Raw genomic sequence first — 27,974 nt, 5'->3', positions numbered from 1 at the left:
AAATACAATTTGCACAAGACATCTGCTTGTAAAGCCAGCAGAAAGTCTGACCTGTATTCAGATTAAAAGCTTTGTATGAAAATTACGCTCAACTTAGAGAATATGTATTTGAAAGTAATCTAGTTTTCACATTTCTAGTTTCTCGATTTTCCTCTAAAGACTTTAGAGTGCTAATACAGTTTTTATGAACATACTGCATTTTGATATTTTATTTTTCCAGCAAGAATCAAAAGATAATTGTCTTTGCAACTGTGTACTTTTGAGAAAGGAGTGCTCAGTGAAGGAGTTTGAAGATGATAAAAAATTGTTTTTGTTTTAAAGCAAGAAGACAAGGTAGTGATATTATACCAAAGGAAATTAAGCTAGTTAAATTTTATTTTCCAAAACTCCAACCTAAATAAGTATGTTAAATAAACATCCAGAAAACAGCCACTGCTTACTCTACTAGCAGATGCACAACTTATTTAACCAAACAAATAACAGTGAAATATTATCAGAATTATTTACATGCATATTTACAATGCGTGTTCTTTAGAGTAGCTAAATGTTGGGAAATACTTGTGTTTGTTTTTGGTAAAGATTTCTACTCAAGTCTAACCAGCAACAGGTAACAGGAAACAATTCAACCAAGTTTGGCAACAACAACAATGGAGTATCCTAGGAAAAGTAACATGATTATATGGAGTCAAAAAAAAAGCGCAGTTGACTTCAGAATGTTAACATTTATGAAATATGTGAATTTACTCCAACTACAAAATCAAATCAAACTACATAAAATTAGAAGAATAAAAGAAAGTTACAAGGGTTGCAAAAGGTTAGACATGTTAGATACATTACTAGAAAAAAAAAGCAGAAAAAAAAAGTACTGCACATACCCTTGAGAAGCATGGTTTAGAACATAACTGTATTACTATTGCCTTGAAGAACACAACAAATTACAGAATAGCTTTTTCTTGTAGATTTGAAAATAAGCTTATCTGAACCAAAGATCTTGAAAGCACCTCACTTCCAAAATACTGCTTGCTTTTTCACATATCAACATGTAACATATTTATTCCAGGAAAAAAGAAAAGTCCCAACCTCACCCATGTGTGTTTTGAAAGAAGAAAAAAATAAAGGAATGAACAAAAGAAAAACTCACGCACAAAACTTTCACAAGCCACTTTTCATGATCGTGATATACAGAAAAAAAAATTCTTTCTTATTTGGATCACACTCTTCTTGGTGGGGGGAAGTGAAGGAAGTAAATGCAAGATATATTGTATATGGTAAATAGGATGAGTAAATCCCAATATATACTAAAGCAAACAAGCAAGCAAATTCAGATCATTATTCTTTCCCTTTCTTCCTCAAGGGAAGTTTTATGGGACAGATCCCCATTAAGTTTTAATTTCAATTATAACTTTTAAATATTTTTTATTGCAGCCAAAACAGTGTTCAAAAAACATTTTTTCACAAAATAAACTATGATATATACACAACATTTTAAGTTACAGGGCATAAGTTTACATTTTTTGGCAGATTCTGTTAAACAAAATGGAAATTGTGTAACTTTAATACTTGGAGAAACTCAAGTTTCTCATTTTGGTACAAATGTTTTGTGTCCCCCTTCACTCTAAGCATACCTAAAGTAGTTAAATAAACTAACATTAATACATAACATCTCACTGTTTTCTCTTATGTTCTGATTCTAGACAGAATTTTTCATATGCTTCTTCAATTTCTGGATCCATCTCATCATCAATCTCATCAAAATACCTGCAGGGGGGGAAAAAAAAAATCACCAAAGGTGTTAAGCTTACATACAGATTTTCAGAGCAAACAGAATTTTAGAATTTGTGCAGATGTCAAGAATAAAACACAGCTTTATAAATTACTGTTATTTACGACATTTTCTTAAAGGGAGTGAAAAGTAAAAAATAATGAGTACTAGGAAAACAAATAAACAGAAACCTCAAAGCAGAACAGGTTATGTACAAATACCACAGTGTTTGCCACCTTTTTAGATCATCTTATGCTGCCCAGTGTAAAAGACAGAAATAGTTCCCAAGATGATAGAAAATGCAATAATGAAATCCAAGCTTCCGAAAATTTAATAGTGCATCAGTACTGCTCCATTTACAAAAGAACATAACTACTAACATATTAGTGTAATTTCGCTTGGTCAACTTCCTCATTCAAAGACAGAATACATTAAATACAGAAACCCTTAATTCCTGTTTGTTGATATGTAAAAGAAGATAATAGAAAATGTGTAAGAAAAGTTTTTTTGCTTCAAACTGTTGTGCATTGAGGAAGCAATCTGTGTATTTCTCATTTGTTCCCTTGTTCTTGTAGAAGTGTATCCTTCAGAAGAAAGAGCCCTCACACAGGACCCTCTTCCCTCAAGTCAGTCATAAGAAATAGCTGACAGAGAATCAGCAGACATTTGTCTAAGCTTTTCTTAAGCCTTCAACAAAGAAGGTTACAGTCACCTTGCTTAAAGGCTGAATCAGTGTTGTACATGTCACTCTTAGCATTTGCTGTGTTTTTTAACTGCTGTCTGTCTCCAATTTGCATTTTTCTTCTAAGCAGAGGTTCACATGGGTATTTTTTTTCCCTTCAGTATGAGCTTATTGATTTCTGATGACATGTCTAATATATCTTCCAAAGGTCTTGACATTCCCCTCAGCTAGGTACAAACTGAAAGTTTTCAAATTTACTAAAATAATACTGATCCAGGACTGCACTCTTATCGCACATAAAAACAACACTGAAAATGTTTTTGTGTGTCAAATCATGGTCCCAAAGTCCTCCTTTCTGAGCATAGAGCTCAGAGCAATTTATATTAGACCATATTTTTTCTACTTATTTTACATACTTCTTACTTATAAATGGGTACCAAAAAGTTAAGACTATATTCTGACCTATTGCTTTCCCTTTTGCCATTAGGTTGCTTTTCTTGCTCTACAGGGATACTGAGTAGCCCTTTAATTGAAGGGACTAGTACTTAGGCTATGGGGAGAAAGTGTTAAAGTGAAAGACACTGGAAATTCAGTAATCATTTCTTGCTGGGATGTTCATACACAACAATCAAATAAATTTAGGTTGCCTCACAACAAACACTTGAAGGCTTTGTGCTTCAGTTTGCTTGCAATTTCTTTTTTTAAATGCAGAAGTATGTTTGTACATGTGCATAAACATCTGAAATGTAAATACCATACTCAGTAGAATAAACATGAAATAGGTTTCAAACTTGTATGATTAAAACCCAATTTAAACCCAAATACATTCAGTGTAGAAGTAAGTAAGAATTACATTATTTAGTTTCACTTTTGTCAACCTAGGAATCCTAAGTCTGCACTATCATGGTATCACAGTAAAAATAACTATTATTAAAAAATTACGTCACTAAAAAAGAAAACATACAGCTCTCCAGGTCCTGACAGATCTGCTCCATTTTCTTCATAATGTGGAAACAAATCCTCTCTTTCAAGCAGCTCTTGGTATTTTTCTTGATAATCTGGCAAAGTGAAAATGAGACTGAGTAACAGACTAGTAATCCAAATTAACAGAAATACATAGAGTTTGAAAATTGGCTAGTTAATGAAACCATAAAATGCAGGAAACATATTAACAGGAAAAGCTCCTTCTGCAGTGTTTTCTCAGGACATGAATAGATGACTAGGAATGACGTCTAACTTCCCATAGAATTGTAAAGGTAGTGACAGATGTCTTCACCTCAAATGATGGTATGCCATGTTGTGCTTGGATTACAGATAAAGAAACCAAGGATTTTTATTTGATTTTGATACTAACAATGGACAAACAAAACAAGACTAGAATATTTCTGGCTTTCTGAAACACCAGATGCTGTGGATTACTGAGCAAGTTCTTCTGACCTATATGAACTCAAATGTATATTCTCCATTTCAAACATTCTTTAACACTTTTAATTTAATTAATTAAATTTAACTTAAATTATTCTTTAACACAGAATAAATCATGTCCTCCACCAAACCAGGAATTCAGGTAGAATTTTGTCTTTTAAGTTGCATAGGTTTTAGATTCTTGAAGAATAACATTTTATGTTCTTCAACAGGCCATAACTCAATTACATCTTTTTAAAGAAGATTGAGAAGAAGGTAACCTAAATTTGTGCCATACCTGGGTCTGCTGCAGTGAAAGGAACACCATCAGAAGTGTAAAATGTTGGTTCATTCTAAAAATGAAGTCATACAGAAAGTTACATGTTTTCAGAGAAAAAGAGATTTGTAGTGTTGGGTAATGCAATTGTCTATGAGTCAAACCAAACTCAAATTAAGGAACTGAAATGTCCATATATTCTTACCATAAAATAGTTTGGGTCATTTTCAGGGGTAGCTTCTGCATGTGGTGTTGTTCCATGAACTCTACCCCAATTACTAGATCGCAGTTCTACTAGTTTCAGAAGCATGTGTTTCACATCTCTGAAATAGAGAAGCACAACAAAAGTTAGAATGTTTTGTGACAAGCAAGAAACTTGGCTTCTCTTATTGTGCAAATACAAGATAGTTAAATCCATCCAAAAACACAAGTTTAAGTTTAACAAGGACAAAATTTGGTCCAGTGTGTAGATAATTTTGAATTAAATTTTACAACTGCAAGTCTACTTTTTATGTGTAAATTATGAGATATTCACCCTCTCCACTTCTTCTGCTGTTAAGTAAGGAGCTCATATGAAAAAGGAAATTGCTGTAGGTTTTACTGAGCTAGCACACCTTGTGGTACAAGTTAAAGAACAAATTCCTTTTTGATAAAAGGATAATACTGGGAAAGAAAGGGAGATGATCTTCAAATTTTATTTTAATTATCTGTTCTATGCTCCTAACTTTAGTCCTCTTCATCATACTGAAATGTTTTAATCAAAAGTAAGAAGTAATGCCCACAGCACATTAGATACCAACACCCATTTCATCCCTAAAATAAGAGAGAATGCCTTCTTCTTTTAGGCTAGTCTGTGGAGAAAAGTATCATTAAAGAAAACATAAATGAAATTTTCAGTTATTTTCCCAGCTGAAATTTATGCCAAATTGATTTTTGCCTTGTTTTCTTTTACATATTCTCTATATTCTTTACATGTATATTTGTAGTTCTGTAGCCTATTACAGCATTTGTAGCTGGCATTTTATCTACTCTATTGGACAGCAAGACAAAAGAAATTCTTCAGCAGCTCCAAGCTGGTGGTCCAGTGTTATATTCTCTGGGAAGCCAAGGCTGAAATTAGCTCTCTCACACATTTTCATAAACAAAGTTTAGTTCCTATCTGGGGGGAGGAATTCAGGAAGGGTTTCCTTCGGGGGGGAATTATCTCACCACTTGTATCTCTTGGGGATGCCTGTCTGTTATGCTAATTGGCTAAACATACAGAAATTGTATACATGTTGTGCTGGGTGCTCATCTTCAGTGCTTTTCCATCTTCTGAGTTGTGCACCTAAGGAACCTAAGCAGGATAACCCCTTTTGTAACCTGTGTCCAGCTCATGATTTTAGGACCAACAAAAAGGCATCAAAATTAGTTTGTTGTTCTATATCTTTGAAGCTTCAGCTTGTGCCATCTATTTTGGTTTATGAAGCAAAAATTTCCTCATCCTCCTTGGTAGCAACTCAATTACAATCCACATATGTTATGAGCTACTCTTGGCCTCCCTCCATATGGCAAGAGATCAGTGTCTGAGCCCACTACAGGTATTCTAGTAAGTTTGCAAAAAGGTGTGCTCCTCAGGAAAAAAAAAAAAAAAAAAAAAAGGAAAAAAAAATCAAACCACAAAGTATATTTCATTTTGCCTTTACATTTATAATAATTTGTATGTATTTAATACTGCTACATATTTAGTACTGTTTGTATTTACTTAATCCTATTCAATTCAAAATTAGAAGTATAAACTTTGAGATATTACCCCTATTTTCTCTTTGTATATACTTGCTTTAAAGCACTAACTAGTAAAGCACTAACTGAAGATATCAAGACCTAATAGGTTAAAAAAACCCAACCATATGGTAGAAGTTGAATCTCTATTAAAAACTAAAATACAAAAAAACCCCACCTCAAAACAAAATCAACCCAACTGCCAAAAAATCCACGTTACCCTTCAACTGAAAAACACTTTTTTTTAACAAGGAAAAATTACCTATACATCATATAAATTTTCATAAATACAAGTTTTAAAGATAATTTTTTGCACCTGTTCAGTATAGCTGAAGATTTTTCAAGGTGCTCTTTTTCATATAACAAAACACTGCACATAAATTTATCTTCTCACCTGCTACAGTTGGCATCCAAGACAACATTTTCAATTCTCTGAATAATTTCTTCCATATCATTCTTTCCTTTTTCTTTCCAGGCATCTTCTAAAACAGAACCTGTCAACTAAAGACAAGGGATTAGTATTTTTTTAAAGAAAATCAGAAATCCTTAATAAACATTCAACTTAAGACTCTTGATTCTATAACAATTCATGACACTTGGACTACCTGATGGCTGATGGTCCCAGCTGCCTGTATCTCTTTGCTAAACAGATTAAGAGACCTCAAAAGTAGTTTATTTTAAACTACAGACAGCATAGGAGCTCTATGTCCAATATTTATTTACCTAGAAGTTCACAGCCACTTGTTTCAGTTTTGAAATGATTTAGAAACAACTCTTCATTGTCACTAGTCATATCTTAATTGATTTAAGTACATACTACCATCCTTTATTTCCTTTAAATCTTATTTTTGCAGCTTTTTCCACCAGTTTACGTGACAACAGCAAATACTTTACTGAACTTTAGAAACAATTCCATCAACTTGGCCAGCATCACACATGCCAGAGAATTTCATCTGGGTATATATATAAAGGAGACCAGAATTATATGAAGAAGCCAACCTGAACTTCAATACATGAAAGTTTATGAGGCTACAGCTGCTGCCAGGAAAGCTTTACCAACAGTCAGTCTAGAGTAGCTATGCATGAAAGCCTTTTACTACAATAATAGGTACTTAATTGCCCAATAGTTGTACAGGAGGAGTTAAATCAGAAAAAAACATTAGTTTGCCACTAATAGCAATCTCCTCGGCATAAATATCACATGATCAAAAATTCTTGGAATGGCACTAACATAAAGGGATAAAATCCCAAGAGAAAAGCAAGTATATTAGTCAGCATTTGCTTGGCATTCAGAGTATTCCACAGTGGTTTTACCTTAATCCCGGATAATTAGGTAATAGCATCAAGATTAATTAAAAATACACATACTGCACAACAAACAGAAAAAATCTGGATCTATCACTGTATTAAATGGAAAAGATAAAATGAGACATTTATTGCTTCAGTAGGGAAACAGAAGTTTCATAAGGTAGCCCAGTGTAGCTACATATATACTCAACATTTGTAGATACTGTAAAATATCAGAAAATACTTGCATGAAAAAACAGAGTCTCTTTGTTCTGTAACACCTTTTAGATATAGAAGTGCATCATAAAACAATTTTTCTTCTTTTGTTTCTACAGGTTTTCTTCTTTCTTTTTCTTTTTTATATGTTTTCTTCTTCTTTTCTTCTTTGCTGCACTAAAGCTTCCTGATTTGTGTACTGCTGCTTAAAAAGGTTCTTCGGTGAGCCTTGCCTCAGGGAACAACTGCTAACATAAGGACTGATCACAGGAGTGAGTGTGCTCGTTGGGCAAATTCTCACACTTGCTGCGTGAGAAGCAACCTCCTTGAACATCCAAACTTGAAATCAAGGTTTTAAATTACAGAAATCTCTCTTCCCTACTCTCTGTTTATGATATCAAAAGAAGATGAAGTGGAGCAGTGGAGTAGGAGGAAGGGTAGAGAATGAGGAAAAGCAAACAAGCCAATGAACAATCTTCAGAAAAATACTGTTTAGTACTTAACATTCATTCCTAATTTAAACTGCTCTCCCAAGTACAAGTGGAATGATACCTAGTGAAGATAAGAGTTTCTCCTACATAGAGGCTAACCATTTTACAAGAAAAGGTATGGGTTATGAGCAAAGGGGTTTATTTTCAACATGAAAGAGAAATCTATATATTTGTGCAATAGTAATGACACAGACAACACAGCACGAAGCCATGTTTAGAATGTAAAGTAACATTAAGAACCTTTTGCCACAAAAAGTGCTGGACCCCAATGGCCAAGTGTCCTTCAGAACACAGAGTATACCTAAGATCTCACAATTCATTTAGATTGGTTACTGTTTTATCCCACACCAGAAGCAGCAAAATGAGATCTAAATGAAGCATTTACTCCTTTGCACCTTAACTTCAGTTCTGTTGCTCATTTGTACACAAATAAGACTTGATTTGTTTTTAGAGCATCTAATTACTTTTTTTACTGGCTCAATGTCCTAATGGAACTAAGGAAAACAAAAAAAGAAGCTTGCTGTGCTAAAGCATAAACCCCTATAAATACTTCCTCGTTTGCAATTTACTCTACTATACCCATTATTAAAGCTAGACAGTTTAAAAAGCTTTATTTTTTTTTCTTTTAGAACTACTGTCTCACCTTCAGTAGTTTCACTGCACATATCAAATTACTGTCCACAGGATTAGAGAAGAGTGCATTCAGTAGTTCCCGAAGGCCTTCTTGAAGAATTTCTGCCCGTGTAACCTGTCCCTTTGTTCCTTTAATCTGCAAAACATATACAACCCCCCCAATATTTAAAAGATTTAAGTTTTAGAAATTAATTTAGGTACATTTTCTTCCTTGAGTGCTGTATGATTTGGATTGTGATCAACATAGTTGACCTCTATATGCCAAATACTGTAACCATTTTTAAAACACAGACTTTCATGGAATCAAAGAATGGTTTGTGTTGGAAGGGACCTAAACATCATCTAGGCCATCATCTACCTCAATCTGCTGACCATACATCTTCAGCATGTTTTGTTGAGGTCCTCATCCATCAACACCCCAAGCCCTCAGCAGAGCTGCTCTTGACTGATTCTCCATCCAGCCTGTATTTGTGCCTGGCCCAGATGAGTACCTTGCGCTTGACCTTGTTTGCATTGTCCCAGCTCCCAAGCCTGTCTGGTTCCCTCTGGGTGGAATCCCTTCCCTCCACAGCACACTGACTGTACCACACAGCTCGGTGTCAGCAGAAAACTTACTGTAATGCCCTTACAGTTCTGGCATAACAATGCATGTCTAGAGTTTTGTTTCACTGCTAACAAATTGCTAAGAAAAGCTACCAAAAGCCCACCGAATGGTCCAAAAAATACTAGATTCCCAGAACCTCATACTCTTTTCCACACTGCATTACTTATTCTCTACAGCAGTGGTAGCTTACTTCTAGAAGGCAGTCTTTACATAATTAAAAAATTATGGAAAATTATTTAAAGCCAAATGGTATACTCTAAGGAATATGGTATACTCCAAAAATGGACAACTTCCCCTGTTCCAAAGTCATTGAAAATCTTCCTTTTTTCTTCTACCAAGTGAAAAGTAGATTTCAAGGACCACTTATGGTCCAGAAATGGAAGAGTCAGAGAAGGATTTTCTTCATGCCAGCAGAGCATTTTTCTAGTGTTTGTTTAAATCAAACCACTGAAATAATCAAGCCAAATGTATATTTTTAACTACACAACAGCAGGAAGTGAACTTTGTGTGAATGCACAGGCATAAAAATAATAAAAAACATTGTACAGATCATAGATACAGAAAACAAATCTAAATCAAGATTGCATACTTCATGCATGAGCCAAAGACTCAACCATCAGAAGAAATATCTTTAAAAGTCTGCATTTTTAATTCCTCATTTTGAGGATTTTCACATCTGCCTCAAGGGTTTGTTAACACTTCTTATTAGTACCTGAATACTGAATTACATGTGTAATGTAATTCATGTGTAATCCTGATCTGCTTCTGTTAGGCATTTAATAACATTTGATATGTTGGTTAAGTATAGTCATCTGGGGGTTTTGCCAGTAAAAGAAAATACCAAAAGCTTAATTTCAAAGTTGTTTGTGGTTGGTTCGTCCCACGAATTCTTATACTTCAATTTTATACATTTCTCTTCTAATGATCTTGTCCTTTATTGTTTATGTGTTTCTTGGACATATGCATTATAATGAAACTGTTATAAAGTTCTTTTACCTTACTGCCCTCTGCCTCTAGAAAAAACACCTCAAATTATAGTCCATTTCAGTGTTTACCTATACACAACAAAAAATTTGTGAAGAGCCTTGTGACACCCAACATTCTTACCTCTAGGTTAAGATAAAGTTCAGCTAAGAACAGCACAAAGGCATGAAATTGTTTTCTAGTAGTCTCATCCCCTTTAGTAGCTTCATCTCTGTTTTCGTACTCCGTTCGACACCTGCAAAAATTAAAACACAATTATACCACCTGTAGCCATTCCAACATATGTAACATGCTACTCTTTTAGAATGAACTGCATGAAAACTGTTTCATGCTGAGTGCTGGGATATATAATCTGTGAAGGGAATGAAAGGCCCTCACAAAAAAAAAAAGAAGTGGATTTGCATCCTTTTAGAGGAACACATGATTACATGGTTATGTCTTTAAGCACTGAGATATGTGATGCAGCAAAATTAAATAGAACAACTTAGAGCATGTAGAAATTAATACAGTTATACAATTGAACACGGGTCCAGGATATGCAATAGAAACACAGGCAGCCAATGCCCAAAGAAATAAAGTAGACATGCTCCCCTCTTCAGGGTGCTTATCACATGGTCTTAGATGCCTTTACACTTATTTGATAAATTTATCTTGCCATGTTAAGTGACAGTGCTACATAATTCATGACACTGAGCTGAGCAGTGTTATATGACACTCCAGAGGGAAGGGATGGCACACAAGAGGGACCCTGACAAGCTTGAGAGGTGGCCCTGTGCAACCCGTGAAGTTCAACAAGGCCTAGTGTAAGGTTCTGCATAGAGGTCAGGGTAATCCCAAGTATGAAGAACAGCTTAGGCAGGGAAGTGGTTGAGAACAGTCCTGCCAAGGACTTGGGGTGTTGGGTGATGAGGAGATCGGTGTGACAGTGCATGCTTAAAGCCCAGAAAGCCAGTTATATCCTGCAACCAGAGCAGTGTGGGCAGCAGGTGATGAGGAGGTTCTGCCCCTCTGCTCTGCTGAGACCCCCCTGGAGCATTGCATCCAGAACTGGGATCCTCTGAGCAGGGAGAACACAGATATATTGAGTGAGATCAGGAGGCCACTAAGGTGACCACAGGGCCTGAACATCTCTCCTATGGGCAAGGGCTGAGAGAGCTGGGATTGCTCATCTGGGAGAAGAGAAGGCATCAGTGACACCTTGTAGCACCTTCCAGTACATAAAAGGAGCCCACAAGAGGATGGGAGAAGGACTTTTCACATGGGCAGGTAGTGATGGGAAAAAGGAGAATGGCTTCAAACTAAGAGAGGGCAGGTTTAGATTAGACATGAGGATGAAATTTTTAACTGTGCATGTGGTGAGGTACTGAGACAGACTGCCCTTAGAAGCTGTGGATGCCCCATCCCTGTGTTTAAAGCCAGGCTGTATGGGGCTCTGAGCAACCTGGTCCAGAGGAAGGTTCCTTGCCCAGGGCAGAGGGGTTTGGAACTAGATGATTCTTAAGGTCCCTTCCAACCCAAATAATTCTATCATTCTGTAATTTAAATATAAATACAAAAAATAAGATTAACATAATATGGCAGTGAAGTAATTTTTCTAGTATTCAGCAACTGTGCTAAAAATACACAAATTTACATTACAGTACAAAAACAAAATTTAAAAATATTTGAGATATAAGGAAAACCAGACAAATTTTAATGTATTCTGAATGATTGTGTAATGGATTGAGAAACAGTGGAGAAACTTAAGAATCTTAAGAGCTGAAATACAAAATTTCAAGTAGAAACTTCATTGAGAAAATAGAAGACAACCTCTCTGTGGTCACATTATTAGGCTGTTTATCTGCACACACCTTTCCTGCTCCCAGTTTCATCCATATTAGCAAGCAAAACATAAGCAACCTTAAGTTCATGGCTTCAGAATGTTAATGTTATCCATTGGATTTGCTTCAAAACCAAGAATCAGAAAATGCAACATTAGCAGGGATTTCCTTTCATGTTCAAGTAACACACAGTTAAAAAAAATGCAACAACTTTGAAAGAAAAAAAGAGACAAATAAACAAAACAACAACAACAACAAAAACCTGAGTGAAAAATGAGTATTTTCAGCTTCTGCATGCCCTGGTTTTAGCTGTTGCTTCACAGTGTTGCACTACATTAAGGACTCTTCTGCTTCTCACCTCACCAGTGAGGAGGCTGGGGTGAAGATGAGGGCAGACACAACTGACCCCATGCTGACCACACAGGTATTCCATCCCATGTGGCCCTTATGAAAGGAAAGAAAGCTGCCTGGGGGCTGCTGCTCAGGTACTGTCTGGGCATCGTGGGTGCTGAGCAACTACATGGTGCGTCTCTTGTTTTGTATATGCTAATTCTTTTATCACTGTTATTATATTCCCATCCTTTTCTGTCCTAATAAAATATCTTTATCTCAACCCATGAATTTTATTTGTTCTGCCCCCAGTTCTCTTGCCTATCTCAGTGGGAGAGTGGAGGAAGTGAGTGAGGGGCTGCCAGCTGTTTAGCTACCTGCCAAGTTAAACCACAACATTCCACTCCTGATAAAAGACCATTGGAATGCACTACAGTAAAAGTTTACCACACTTCTGCTGTACTACAGTAAAATCTTTTCAAATAAGAGGCACACTAGATGCTTAGAAGGCCAAATGTCTTTAAATAAAAGGAAAAAGGCAAGTTTCAAAAGAATTCTGAAGTGTTCAAGTACAGTACTTCTTCAAATGTCATGCAATAATATTTGAATAGATATATAATAATTTAAAAATGTTGCATTTTTGTCAACTACAAAGTCTAACCATTATTAGGCTAAGAAATCTGTAGTAACTGAAACTGAATAAATTTATTATTCTGGATTTTATACATCTATTTCATAGATAAAAAGTCAGTTAACCAATCCATGAATAAACCTTACACAGCAATTCCAGGGATAAACCAAAAGCACAAAGAAAAAAACACAATGAAGAAAGTGCAGGCAAGAGTCAAAGGACAAGGACAGTACCTATATGTGCATTTAGTATACTTTTGAAGTAGATTAACTTTCTGATTTGCATTATTTTGGGAATCAGTCTAATATACTCAGTTCAAAAGATCCCACAGAACTTCAAATGGAGTCCTATCTTTATATTTAAAAATATTTAAATATCTTAAAATGCTTATGTTCCATACACAGCACGTACCTGTGTTTTGATACTCTTCAATCTCTACTATGATTTTAAATAAGTACCTCTTTGTATGCAACAGGAAGAGTTAACATACAAACCAGAAAAACCTAACTGAAGAGAATAACAGGCTTAAAGTGACTGATACTGACCTTTGAAGCAGAAGCTGTCGGAAGTTCCCACTTTGTGGACTAATGGTTAGATGGTGAGATAGATAGTTACACAACCGTGCTCCCATGTATGAAAAATTTGGGACAGATGTGGCCTTCCAAAACAAAAAATGGAAAAATACATTATTTCTAAAACTAATGATTAGGCTACCAGGAAAAAATTTTAAAACCTTTTTTGAAATCCATGCTTAATATTAATCAGACAACTCAAGAGCAGAAAATAAACAAATAATAATTACTATTCGCCACGTTGACTTTTGTATTGCTTCAACATTTTGCCATGAATTTCAGCAGAACTTAAAAGTTCATTATACTCTGATTCTGTGGCTCTAAGAAAACAATCAGCATTATGCCACGTCTTCATGTAACTCTACTCCTGCACTGTGATCCTCAACTAAAGAGTGTCTCAAAGTGGCTTACAGACTGCTTATTTTTTCAAAAACACATACTCTCTCAATGAACAGTGAGTACATTCAAACATCATAAAAAGATGTCTTCCTTCAGTCTGTAAATTATTTATTCTATAATCTTGTTTAGCCATGGTTAATACGCAAGATAAAAATAAGAACATGACAAGTAAAGAGAAATAGTTTCTCCCATACATGCTCCAGCAATCTGCAGAAACTACACCATTAAAATTAACAGCTCTTGATGGATCTTTTTTTAAAAATACAAGTCCTGTTACTACTGAACACCTTTGTGATCTAAAAAAAATGAGCTAGGAATGATATTGTGTAAAAAAGCTTTGGTTTTAATCTGATAATTCAGAATTTAAAGAGATGGCAATTTATTAGTGTTCACTCATTTTCAAGTCTCCTCTAACAACACCTGAATTTCAGATTATTTCTCAGATGAGGTTTCAGTGAATAGAGGTTCTGCTTCAAATAAGTTCACCAGCTCTGCCCCAAAGAAAATGAGGATAAGAATTCAGTAAACCTCTCCTTCGGTTTTATCATCTTTGAACTTTTTTTTTTATATCTTGTTCATCTATCAATGCTATAGATATGTCTGCATGTTTGAACTGTTCCAACATGTTTGAAAAAAAAAGTCTTGCTAATGCAATTGTACCTAGCTACCTCTTTAAGACAGAGAAAAATATATAATTTTACTATATGCATAGAGTTGCTGGGAAAAACATTAAGTGTCTTTGAAAGATACAACAAGTGTAAGAAATTAAGACAGACAAACGGAATTCACTTTCCAGTAAGAGGCATGTGAACTACCTAAAAAGACTGGTGCTTTGGTTCAATCAATTGCTCTGACTAGAAGAGGTACCCCTTTTTTATAAGGTGACCCTTTTTAATACCTTTTCCTAGCAAAAAAATACCCAACCCAATAAACCCCCAGCAAACAAAAACTTAAAACACCCAAACACCTACACAAGTTCTTCAAACCTCATCTGTATTTTTAAAACATCATCTCCCTTATTAGTTGGTCTGTACTGTGGTTGCACCAAACATTGAAATAATTAAATTTTAGGTAAAATGACCTGGTGAAGCACACACAGACAAAAAAAAAATCCACCCTGTGTCTTCCTAATGATCAATCATTATATTGCAAAACCACATGCTAGGAACAATTATTGCTGGTAACACCACTTTATCTCTAATCCAAAAAAGTCTAAGCGTGAAGGCTAATCTACCAACACATATCTTGAGAAACTCTAGTTGCTCTAACAGGAGCAATCCACTGTGTTAACTAGACAACAGTCAAGGTTCTTAAACTATGAAGTCAGTGTCCAGCTTTTGGAAGACCAAAAGAATTCTGTTCAGACATAAATACGAATGTAAGCATATAATTAATATTTATAGACAGGCTAAGATACCTTATACAGAGCTAAAGGCAAGACCCTACAGGACTTGGGTTTATGTCATTTTACTGTATTTCCATTACAAACCTAGCTTCTGTAGATCTGCTTAGTCAGGTCAAATTTGTATAATTGAAGCAGATGTTTATAAATTTCAGCAATTTTAATTGTTTTGTGAAAAGCCAGGAGAGAAATACTTGAGCTTCTGCTCAAGACAGAAGAAAAATAAGCACAGTTGCTTTGCTTAAACACTATGCTAGCCTGACATACAACATATCTAAAATTAGATGCTTTTGGATAGTAGCATAGCTTTTTGGCATTAAGGTTTATTTTTCATGTAATTTCAGGCTAACACTGAGCTTCTCAGTTGAGGAATTCACAGTAAACCCTAATGCTGAACTTGTTTTTATAGGGAAGCAGAGAGGAAGAGGCAACATTAAATACTTCTATTAAATGAAAATCAAAGTATTTAAAATACAGGAAGTTAAAAATAGCATAAAATCCCTTTTTTCTTCCAATAAGGTTATGTGGAATATTTTAATCTCTTTGTAAAGTATCCTTGATGGGTTCAAATAAAGAATCAGAAAATGATGCTGCCAAATGCAGCACAGGAGATCATCATGTCTAACTAGACTGATCTCAATTAAATTTGCATTAATTCTGTATAATAATAAGAAACCTGAGACTCTACAGTTCTGTACAATGACCAACCGGTCATTCCACTTCTACCTACACCAGATTAAAATATTCTGCAGGTATCTGCACTTGAGTAAAAGTCTGCATTCAAGGTAGAACTTGAAAGCAACAAACCTGTGAAATTGTGAGACACCCAACATAATAGAGAGTAAGCCAGAAGCATGGCTTCATTCTCTGCAAACAGTAACAGCAGCTCATTTGCTAAGCAACACATATTAAGCTGTTCTTTCCAATGGCTCCCCCAATTAGTGCAAAGTTCAGCTCAAGGTCTCTGTCCTCATTACCATGGCCATCAATGGGACTGGACCTAGTTACCCTTAGAGAAGCTTTCATTTTCTCCAATTATGCTGTACTGAAATAGGTATATTTCAAATAAAGAAAAAAACCTGGCAATGAAGAAGCATTTCCCAAAGAGTGGTGTGTATAGTAGGTATGAATTTAACTTTTTTAAACACCTAGGAATTAAAAGTATCTTAGGACTATGAAGAATTTTTTTGCACAAGAGAATAAAAGTGTTCAACATTGTATAAGTTTCTTCAGTCTTCAGAGAAATTAAAATATAACTTCCTTTAATTTACCCAAATTTCAACAGTAGTATGTTACCCAGGAGATACAAACACACAACAAAGGAAAAAGAGCAAACTGGGAAAACATATACAATTCAGGCATCCCAAATCTGAGCTACCATTCCAATTTACTGAGCAAAATCATTCCCTATATATTTTAGTCTAAAAGGAAAAAAATCAAATCATTAAAATAATACATTGATACAATAGTGTAACATATACTGGAATGCCTATCTTGGACACTGGGTAAGAGAGGCATAATGTCCATCCTGTAAGACAGAATACATTACCTGCTGATAGATGAGTTCAACAAGTTCTTGCAAAGCTTCATCTGCAATAACCCAGCCATTCAGTGTTTCAGCAAACTGCTCTATTTCCGTTTCAAAACAGCCTGGTTGCTCCATGAGGTGATTTAGGAAGTCTTGTACATATTCTGCCAGAGTCAGATAGCCATCGCATCTATCTTCAAAGGAGGAATCCTATAGATGTGAAAGAACATACCAACTACTTAAAAACAACCTTGAATAACTGTTACCCCTTCTATGTCCAGAAATAACCACACAGTCCTTAGTTTTGAGTCTCTGAATATTTGATAGAGATCTTTATTACACAGTTCACTTCAACATTTTTACAGAGCATAGCCTCAATACCTCCTGAAGTGTAGACCTCAGAAACCTCCTGTAGTCCAACCACCATAAGAACCAGGCAAAGTATTTTTACAGACCTTAGGGTCTACCAGTAAAGTACATAAAAAGATGGATTAAAAAGAAGTAAGTTTCTCAAATTTTTTGCCAGATTAACTAACAAACAAAGTAAATTTATCTGTTAAGGGTAGAATTACAGACTGAGGCTCAACACCCATTCCTAGTGTGGACACTAACTGTACTGTAGATTTATGAACCACAGAAGGAAAAATAATGGAAAATCTGAAACAAAGTATTTTGTGTTTAGACAGTGTGTATAGTGCTCCAAAAATATGCAGAAGGAAGAACAATTAAAGAAATACAATAAATACATAGTATTTACATGTAAGAAGTATAATAAGGAAAAAATAATATTTTAAAGTCAGTGTATTTGCATCTCTTGGCAAAAGATGACAGATTAAAAGGCATGAAATGAAACGATTCAAATGGAATTGCATTAATTTACAGCCACGGACATTTACAACCAGACAAGACAGTAAACACACTTGCTCTCTAAAGAGAGGAGGGGCTACTCAGTATCACTTAATTGATATTTGTGCTGCCACCAATGGAACAGAACACTGATTTTGTCCATTCAGAAATGAATCTGTGTAAGAGTATCTAAAGTCAATACCGTTCCAGATTATCATGCTGGTATATGAAGGGAATAGCAAATAAAGCAGCATATTTTGTAATGCCACTAATAGTAACACAGTACAAAAAAAAAAAAAATCATTTTGTCACACTAACAAAATATTGTGTAAAGCACCTCATAGATTTCAGAAATGCAAGAAGGAGCCTGAAGAGGCACTTGTAAAAAAATGACTTACAATTAGCAATTCAAGACATAAGAGTAAAATAAAGAAAATCAGAATTCTCAATTATACTACCATTTAAAAAAGTTTAAAGGGTATCTACAGTAAAGCTGAGCTAAAATGATAAAGCACTTTTTCTTTAGTGTACATAAATGTATTGACAAGGATTATGACTATATTCTCCCCATCTCCCTTCTACTCCCTTAATAGGGATTTTCCATTATTTTGTCTTCAAAATGCCTATCCCTCCTATACTGGGAAGAGACATGGATCTGTGAAAGTTTTCTAGCTGGGTATGAACTATGAGAAAGACAGATACACATTGTTGAAAATCACATGGTGATATTAATTTCATAATTTGTGAAGAATGTATGGGTAAAAAAAAGCAGACTTTCCAAAATCATTCAGACATGTCATAAGTTAGTGAGGTGGAGCACACATCAGTGTAACTAGAAAGATTTCCTATGATATTTAATTAAGTAGAAGATATGCCAGTTAATGACACTGAAGTCTAAATAACTCAGTATTGCCCACCAGAAATAGGAAATATCATATGGGTTTATGGAAATAGAGGCAAATTATTACACCATACAGCTTTTGACAGCTTGAGGATTGGAGAATGGGCACTTTAGAGGTCCTTTCTAACAAAGTTTTCTATGATTCTAGGCTTGGAGCTTACAAATCGAAAAAGTAAAGGTTATCAGGCCTATATATGACTTGCTACACACTCTCCTTCACTAAAGGAAATCAACATTTTTAAAACAATTTCAAACAGCCCAGTAGGAGCTCTGCACAATAAATTTAAAACTAATTTGCTTCACAGAGCAATTACATTACTGTGCAGCTACTGCAGCTTAATCACATACAGCTGAACTAGCATCTCTCCAAACAACCTGTCTGAAAACTCTCCAGCCAGGCTGCAGAGCATGCAATTGCTGTAGCTAGTAAAAGAAGCTGCTCCTTCTGACAGCCATCAGATTGTTACAAGATCCTCATTCAGCAGAGAGGAAGGTATCTTCCTCTCACACTTACTTGGCAAGAATCCAGTCTTGGAGAACATCCTTGTTTTGCAAGGAATTTGCAATTTGGTGTACTTCGGCAATTACACCATTTGGTGTACTGGTGTTCCTGTTGTGTACTCTAACTTCCAGTTTGTAATTAAGAGGCTAAACACAGAGAACTAAACTGTACCATATTCTTCTATCTACTAAACAGGCAACTTCAAAAGAAGTCTAGGTTTCAGCAACTATGCCAGGGAACTGAACAAATGGGAGAGAAAAATGAGTACCTTAAAAATTCAGAAACACACCACTTTACTAAAATTATTTATTCTTGATACTTTAAAAACTAACTAAATTTAGCCCAATAGCTTCCAGATGAAGTTCTTATATATTTCATTGTCAGATTTTAAAATTTAACATTAAAGGTAGAACTATGCAATGTATCAACCCATGTAAAACAAAGCAAATGGCTCTTGATTATTTTTCAAGAGGAGTTGGCTAACAGAAGCCTGTAAGATTACACATCCCTACAAAGGTACAATTTAAACCCACAAAAATCAATTAGAAATTTTCTGTGAATTTTAATAATTACTCCATCAAGCCAGCACTCCAATTTCTTTCTCTAATCTTTGATAGCTATAGGATGGGATTCTGGATTATTCACAACAGAAGAGTAACTGATGAAAATATTATAGATTTGCCTCTCTTTTATTATGTGTCAGTTCATGAGTTTACATACATAAGAGTAGAAAGCTAAATAAGTACCAAAACTCCTCTGCTTTACATAAAGAGAAACTAGAAAGTACATAGCAAAGATTCACAAGACAAATCTGTTCCTAAGGCTCAGTTTTGGTATATGTACTGATAGCTGTTTTCCTTTGTCTAGTAAATTCACATTTCCACTTACAAATTTAGTCACTAATAACATCATTGATTTGATTTTTCTTTGGACTTCTTAGGAACAATCTTTTTTTCCCCTTCAGTTATACGAACTCAACAAGTTTCCAAAAAAGTTGTTGCAAACCCAAGTACTGTTGCATATACAAAACCACCTATGCATGTTGAATGAAGTTAAGTGGCACTCTCATCCTTGGTCTTCTAATGGAAATTTCTGAAGTTGAAAGAGAAAAAAGCAGGAGCAAAGGATTGTGGAAACCTAAAATAACAAAAATCACACTCGAAAAGCTGTGAAGTAACAACATCATGCCCATCTGATGGAGTAACAGCCATATTATTATCGTACAGCCATTCCAAGGAACAAATCTGATGCTTCCTACTGGCAATCCAAAGCTATCTAGTCACTAGTTCTGCTGCAGACACCTACAATTTCCCATGAGTTGGACTCCGGATACAAACAGAGAATTCCAAATATTTATTCCTGTTATTTATTCCATTAATTCCATTCCTTTCTTCAAAGCCCTCATAAAGTTTTTCTGAAAACTCTAGTAAACCTTGTAAGCTGTACTCCTCAAACCATCTTCAGGGGTAATTGAGAGTTTTGAGCATCAAAAACTGGAAAGACTGGAAATTAACTGACCCATTATCAAATGTTACTTGGACAGACACAGTAATTATAATAGTGCACAATCAAACAAGAAAATAACACTATTTTTAAAAAGAATAAATGTTTTTAGCTATTGCAAAACAACTGTATATTTTATAAGAGAAATACAATATTTCAGATCTAAAATTCAGGGATATTAATGAATGAAAGCTGAAAAGTACTCATTTTAAGTAAAAAAATAAGTTTCTCAAAACTTTGTTTTGATTCAAATTTTAAAACTCATAGTCAAAATCAGTGTAACTGTGAAGTGTGCTAAATTTTGTGAGCCCTGTTTATAAAATTCCTTCAGTTACTAAACCAAAAAAAAAAAAAAAAACCACCAGATTTTGTAATAGTGAAGTATGAAAGAAAAATACCACTGTTTTATGTGTATCATATTGTGATTAAAGTCCCTGCAAGATGTTTTCAGAGATATTTTTATTAATAGATGAGTCATATTCATAGCTGATTCCAACAACATAGCAACCAGGAACTCCCACATGCTTATGTGTTTTTGCAAAACAGCTGAAAAGCAACCTTGTTTGCATTGAAACTTTGCAGTTTTAAGAGTGCACTATGTATGCTATTGGAAAGGTTGTTTGGGTTTTTACTTTGTCTTGAAACTGAAACACTTTATTTATGGAAAACATGTAACCAGTGCTGGGGCAAAGTAGGTTTTTCCCCCCCCCTACATTATCAACTCACCAAAGCACGTTCACATTGGCATTGTTAACAATTGTACATTGGCTGTAGGCTTTATTATACAGGACAATAATTACATACATTAAAAAGGCAAAGCTGGTAATATTAAAGTATTATCAATTATATCAATTGATATATCAATTATAATAATTATATCGATTTTCTAGTAGTATCAATATAATAATAATGACATAATATCAATTATATCAATTTTACCAGTGAAGAAAAGACTTCAAAATGCCAAGCCACCACATTTAGCATTCTAATGAAGTATTTTCTATCAGTTATTAAAAATCTGGTTTTTTTCAGCATTCCCTTTTCTTAATCACTTGATTGTATTTGCACAAGTTCCCACCTGTTTAGATATAGCACCAGAGTCTGCTTGCATAACAAAAGGATATTCCAAGAATTCATAAAGATCTTCCCTGGAGTAGAATTACTGAAACAGTAACATGGTAGACAATGGAGTAGAAAAGAAAAGTAACAGCTTTTATTATGTGATGCATCTACAAATGGTTGGAAATACATTTCTTATTAGGTGTGTGGGTAGGTAACTACTAGGAATGAGCCTAACACTTTTTTACCCTTTGGAGATACACCACCACTGAAGGAATTAAGACACATGATGGTACACCAGCTAAGGCAGTCATGACGAATTGTACCTGTGGCACAGGAAATTCAGGAAAGGCAAAGCCTGTGCTCAGAAAAGCTAAAAGTTCAAGTTTTCTCCCATGCTTTCTTAAAAAACCTGTGAATTTTGCATAAAAGTGAAGCTATACTTTCACTTAAAATACAGTATAGATATAACTACAACAGAGGTAGTCACTAAAAAAACAGTTTACTTTTATGTTAGATGTAACCAATGCCTGGTATAGTCAAAAACGAATGTGATTATCTGCAGCAAACTTTGGCAAAATATCCCATAGCAGAGGCTCTCATGTACATCATAATATTCACCCATTACAACTTCCAGAGTTCCAGCCAAGATGCTAAGTGATCATCAGATTTGTTGCATCTTTCCAGCAAATACAGAATTCAAATTATCTGACATAAAAGATATCAAGAAAACATTACTAATTTGAATACAAGTAAATTGGCACATACTAAAGAACAAAGTTAAAACACTCACTGTGAAATTCTGATTGAAGTTCTGGTGGTATCCTGGTGGATAAAATTCAGGTGCTTTAACAGACAAGTTTGATGTTGCTACAGGATCCACAGCTGACTGAGATGCAGCCATTTCTGCTCCAGAATCAAGAACTGAAACTTTGTCTTGAGATCCAGATGGAATTCCTGTGTTTTGCAGGTGCTCTGAAAAATTTTTGTTTACAGCTTGTCTTAGAAATCACTAAATTAGTACGTATTCACACAGAGAAAACAGAGAATATATATGTATCTATATACATATGCATACATACTTTTTTTTAAAACTTAAACCATGATTTTACTATATACTTCCTTTACATACATAGGCTAACTTTAAACACAGAGGTTTCATTGCTTATTCTTAGGTATGGATATTCATTTAAGCACACTCTAGATGTCTTTCTATGTGGTATAAAATAAACAGTGTTCATGTGCAGGTGACAAAACATCAGAAAGAAGAAGGAAAAAAACTTCTTTTCTATGAAAACATGTTTTCTAAGAGTTACCTAAGTAACTAGTAAATCTGCTTTAAAACATTTGATTATCCAGTGATTTTTCATAGATTTTAGATACAAACACAAGATACATTTAGAAGGACAATACATGACAGACATCACTCATTTTTACCAACACTTCTATTCAAGAAAATGCTCAAGGATACTTGGCTATTGTTGTTCTTATAGATGATTTGCCAAAATATCCAGCTGAAGTGTTTTTAAAACACTATTTTCCAAACCTCTCTTTACAGACTAGCTCATAAGTTTATTGAAAACAGAATCTGATACCTACCTGAAAATGCCAACCAACAAACATTGCTTTGTTAATGTTGGGTTAGATTTTTTTTTTTTTTTTTTTGCAAACAGACTGGAATTCTTCAGTAGGGGGAAGGCTGAGACCATCTGCAGTCAGATTAAAAGATGGATAAAAAGCATACTCAGATGTGGGGGCACAAAAGGGGGGAAAGGACCAAGAGTATTGCAAGCAGCTGCAATACAACATCACACCTTTACCTGGTCCAGGTCCATAACCCAGTATACTGGTTTCAGCTGGGATAGAGTTAATTTTCTTCTTGCTAGCTGGTAGGGCACTTTGTTTTGGATTCAGTATGAGGCAAGTGTTGATAACATGAGTTTCCCACGCTCTGATGGTGAGCAGATGTACAAGAAGCAGGGAGGCAGCAAAGACTGGCCAGCTGACCCGAACCGGCCACAGGGATAATCCATACCACAGAACATGACGTTCAGTATATAAACTGGGGGGGAGTTGGCCAGGAATGGTCAATTGTTGCCGGAGGACAGGCTGGGCATCGGTCAGCAGGCGGTGAGCGACTGCACCGCGCATCACATGATTCTCTTTGGTTTTCTTCCTCTTACCCCTCCCTAGCCAGCCAGGTGTCCGCCGGCCCCCAGGGCTCACCACGCGGACCCGGCCTCGGCGCGGTGCCCGCACCGCACAGCCGGGAACGGGACCGCGCTCCCGAGGGCAGCCGCCGGTGCCCCCGCGGGGAGCCCCGCGAAAAGAACGAGCGGGGAGAGCAGCCCGTACCTGCCATCCCGGTGCCCAGGGGCGCCGTCTTCGGAGGCCGCAATGGTTCCTGCTGCGGGAAGAGGCCGCCCGGCTGGTGCTGCTGCTCCTCGGCCGAGCCCGAACCGCGGGACGCGCTGCCCGGGGTTCGGGCCCCGCCGCCGCTCTCCGGCGCGCCGCACCCGCGGCCCCGGCCGGCACCCGGCGTTCGGTCGAAACTCTCCGACATGCTGAGGCCGGGCGGCTCGGGCGCTCATGGGAGGGAGGAGCGGAGCGGAGCTGAGCGGGGCGGGCGGGCCGGCCGCGGGGGGCGGGCAGAGCGCGGGCCCGCCCCTACCCCGCACTTTCGGTTTCACCCCCGCGCAGCGCCGCGATGGCCGCGCCCGCCCCGAGCCCGCGGCAGCCTGGAAACGGCGTTTCCAAAGGCACCGTATTCCCTGCGCCTGCATCTCCACGGTAACCAGCGGGGCGAGGTGACCGTGGCAGGGCCAAAGCTTCAGCTACAACGGAAGAGCTGCAGCCACAGGTGCATCAGCCACGCTGTGCATACACAGCTGTTTTCACCAGAAAAGGATGGAAAAGCTGCAGGCGAAATTCCAAGTTTAACCCCATAGTTAAGCCTCCGCACTATTGTACAGTTAGGGCTACTTAATGAAAATATATTTGTCCAGAATGATATATTTTCATGCCTAATTTACTCGTGATAACATATGCTCTTCTGATTTAATGTTTAACAACTACCTCCCATGCCAATAGGAATCAGCCGAAGAATACGGTCCATGTAATGCCTAATATTATCTCATAAGCTCTGAATGGTTCAACTCACATGTCCATTTACAATTTAATTCAGATATTCTTGTTCAATTTCAGTCCAAAGTCTTGCTCTACTTGTTTTGCAAACTCTGTGTCACAACAGCCTTTCAAGATGAGGAGGGCAAGTGTGATCAGAGTTTATATTTTGTCTCCCTGAGCAGTCTGGTCTGTGCTGCCCCTGCCACTTGTTCCTGCCACAGACAAAAGCAAAAGATTGTGTGGCACTGGGTCAAACTCTGCTCACCCCTCATGAAGGGATGAAAAGAGTATGTATGAAACATTATTAAAAATCAGAATAGCACTGTCTTGTATTTTTTAAAAAATCCAATTGGATTGTAAAATAGTGTCTTTAGAAGTCAAGTTCCTATTCGATTTATTATTACATGTTACCATTTTAAATTATTAACAGGGGAGGGTATAAAATATTTGTTAGTTCCCCAAGGCAGGAATTGGACAGATTTTTGGTGAGATAAGAAGGTGGCCAGACATTAAAGGTGTCACAAGTTAAAATTAATGAGGCTCATGGGGAAACTGTTCCTAGGCAACCCTTCTGGAAATACAGAATGGCAAACTAATAAATCTATACTCTGCAACTGGAATGAGAGCTGATGCAGGATGTTTTGAATGAGTCTTTAAAAAAATTGTAATACTTCACTTGTGTTAACCATTGTCAAAACTATTTTAAGCAGCATCACCAATTCTTTAAAAATCACAAATTAGGTACTAAATTTCTACATTAAAAATATTCAGTGTTCTTGTGTTAATTCAGCTCCAGTTTTAATGTCTATATTGGGACCTCTGTCCACATTTGTAGACTTTGCCTTTCCAGGAGGAGAATGAAAAGCTCATATTAACATAAAGATGAAAGACTAAATACTCCATCATTATATACTGGGATCACTTTTGAATATGCCAATCTTTCATGTTAGCAAATCTCATTCTTTAAGGTATACACCTAAGAGTAACTGGATGCCTTAAGTTACTGAACAGGACAAGTTTTCACCTTCATACATAAGTGTGAATTCTTTTCACTTTGCAGACATTTTATATTATATTAATTTAATGACCCTTTGGCAACTACTTACCATTTAAAGTGGAATGTGATCCCAAATCCATATTTTTCTTATAGATGCACTACTTAAGTTTGCATGAACGCAGTTGTGTTTGGTCAGGAACCCAATTTCCTCTACCTAGTGTAGACACCTAAAACAAAATTCAGAAAAATAATCAGGTAGTTAATTCCAAAATGACAACCCCCAAATACTTCCTACAACAGTACACAGCCCTTTAGACTGCTTAACATTATGCTTAGAATGTTTTGGCCTGAGTAGCTGAAGTCCTGTGAATTACTTCAAGCCTCTGAGACCACACAGCAGAACCCCCGAGATCAGTAAACTAGACAGACCCACCCTAAGCACCCAATGATTAAAGGGATTAAAACTTTCACCAAATACACTTCTGGGCAGCCACTAGGAGATACCTGCTTTGTCCTAAGTGTCTTACTGAATAATCTGAAACTTAGTTCAGAACCAAATCCACACATACCTTCAGAGCCTGGTGCCAAGAAGTCATGCACTGTAACCTTGTCACTACTCCTCAGAATACAAGCATTTTTACGTGCTCTCTTTTTTTTTTTTTTTTTAATGCTGATAAGGTATTTCTAATTAGAAAAATTGAGAGGGCTGGTTCTAGCTTTTGAAGTGCAATTTATTGCTAATAGCTGGAATTATTCCAGTCACTACTACACTAATGAGACACGTTGTTGAAGGAGTCAATGGTTATTGAGCCCAAGACATAAAGCACAGGTATAATCTGTAGCTCTAAAGTTCTACAGGTTTCACACAAGCTTGTTCAGGTGTACAGTAATGAACACTTAGTAGTAGAGTACCCTATTAATCACTCTAAGGGTAACTCTCATGTTTTCAGTGCTTAACTTGCTAAGTCACCATTTACAAGTCTGGAAGCTGTGTGATACCTCCAGCAACACGTAGTTTGCATGAGCAGCTACACGGACTTAAGTAAATTTAAAACAACCCAAAACAAATACCCTTAACTCATACATGGAACCTACAGATTGTGTGAAGTAAGACAATATATGCAGGATCGTCTGAAGACATTACATGGAGGCAATGGACAGTGTGGCTGCTGTCCTCTGGAACTGCCTCTCCAACCCCATGCGCTCTCCATCCAGCCATGCATTATTTCAACAGCTATAGAATCACAGAAGCACATAATCGATTAAGTTGGGAAAGACCGCTGGGATCATCGAGTCCAGCCTACGAGCGAGCATCACCACGACAACCAGACCACGGCGCCGAGCGCCACGATCATTCTTTCCTCGAACACCCCCAGCGACGGCGACTCCGCCACCTCCCACCCCAACATCTGATCACCCTTTCTGCTAAGAAATTCCTCCTGATGCCCAAAGCTGACACAGCTCCCCATTTTCTGATTCCGTACTGCACCCACCACTCCGACACCTCGCTGCTTTATCACGCATTTTGGGAAGTAACAATAACGAAGAGGACACACCACCTACGTGCTATGGCGTTATACCCACGTCCAACACGCGCGTTTCGGCACGTCTCCTCGCCGGCCCCGACCTTCTGCTCCCCGCCGCGGCCAGCCAGGGGCGGTCCGGCGCGTTCACCGCGCTCCGTCGCTGCCGGCGCCGCGGGCTCGGCCGGGACCGCGCACCCCGCGCCGCCGCCCCTCAGACGCCGCGTGACGCGCCGCCCGACCCCCGCGTGCCCCTCAGTCCTTCCGGGTTGGCGGGCGCGGGCCCACCCCCGCCCCGCCCCAAGGTCGGTCGGAGCCGCGGCGGCGGCACCGCGGGTGGGAGCGCGGCGTCGTGTGGGGCTGCGGCGGTGCGTGTGCGGCGCTGTGTGAGGGGCTCTGTGCGGGGCTCCCTGCGGGAGGAGCGTGCGGGAGGTTCCGTGCGGGGCTGTGTGCGGGGCTCCCTGCGGGCGGAGCGTGTGGGGGGCTCTGTGTGGGGTTGTGCGCCGCGTCGTGTGGGGCTGCGCCGGCACCGCCTCCCCCTCGTTCTCCCGGTGTGTGCGGGGGCCAGCCGCCGGTGGGGAGCGGACAGCGGTGTCCCGCTGTCGGGCGGAAGGGAGCGAGCGTGGCAGGGCAGACGTGCGGGAGGAGACAGGCGGCTCGGGAAGGGGCCCGCGGGAGCGGAGCGGGGCGGGGCGGGAAGGGGGCGGCTGCGGGTGTCCCCCGAGCGGGACGGT

The 27,974-nt window shown here is 37.6% G+C and overlaps 1 protein-coding gene across 2 annotated transcripts; it reads right to left on the bottom strand.

The window, feature by feature from the left end:
• Positions 1–337: 337 nt before the first annotated feature.
• PAIP1 (poly(A) binding protein interacting protein 1) lies at positions 338–27,324 on the bottom strand. 2 transcript variants are annotated; one of them, XM_062512954.1, is made up of 12 exons: positions 27,281–27,324; positions 25,827–25,944; positions 22,388–22,569; positions 16,805–16,993; positions 13,428–13,540; positions 10,225–10,336; positions 8,524–8,649; positions 6,281–6,387; positions 4,331–4,448; positions 4,147–4,201; positions 3,409–3,502; positions 338–1,758 (listed from the first exon to the last, which is right to left on the bottom strand). In XM_062512954.1, the coding sequence occupies exons 2-12, from the start codon at positions 25,855–25,857 to the stop codon at positions 1,665–1,667; spliced, it is 1,221 nt and encodes a 406-aa protein (XP_062368938.1). In that variant the 5' UTR covers positions 25,858–25,944; positions 27,281–27,324; the 3' UTR covers positions 338–1,664. The 2 variants fall into 2 exon arrangements, with proteins under 2 accessions (XP_062368938.1, XP_062368937.1); XM_062512953.1 differs by lacking the exons at positions 25,827–25,944; positions 27,281–27,324 and adding an exon at positions 23,950–24,157.
• Positions 27,325–27,974: the final 650 nt, after the last annotated feature.

The sequence above is a fragment of the Cinclus cinclus genome, chromosome Z (genome assembly GCF_963662255.1).
Source record: "Cinclus cinclus chromosome Z, bCinCin1.1, whole genome shotgun sequence".
NCBI lineage: Eukaryota > Metazoa > Chordata > Aves > Passeriformes > Cinclidae > Cinclus > Cinclus cinclus.
This window is presented reverse-complemented; position numbering and strand designations above follow the sequence as displayed.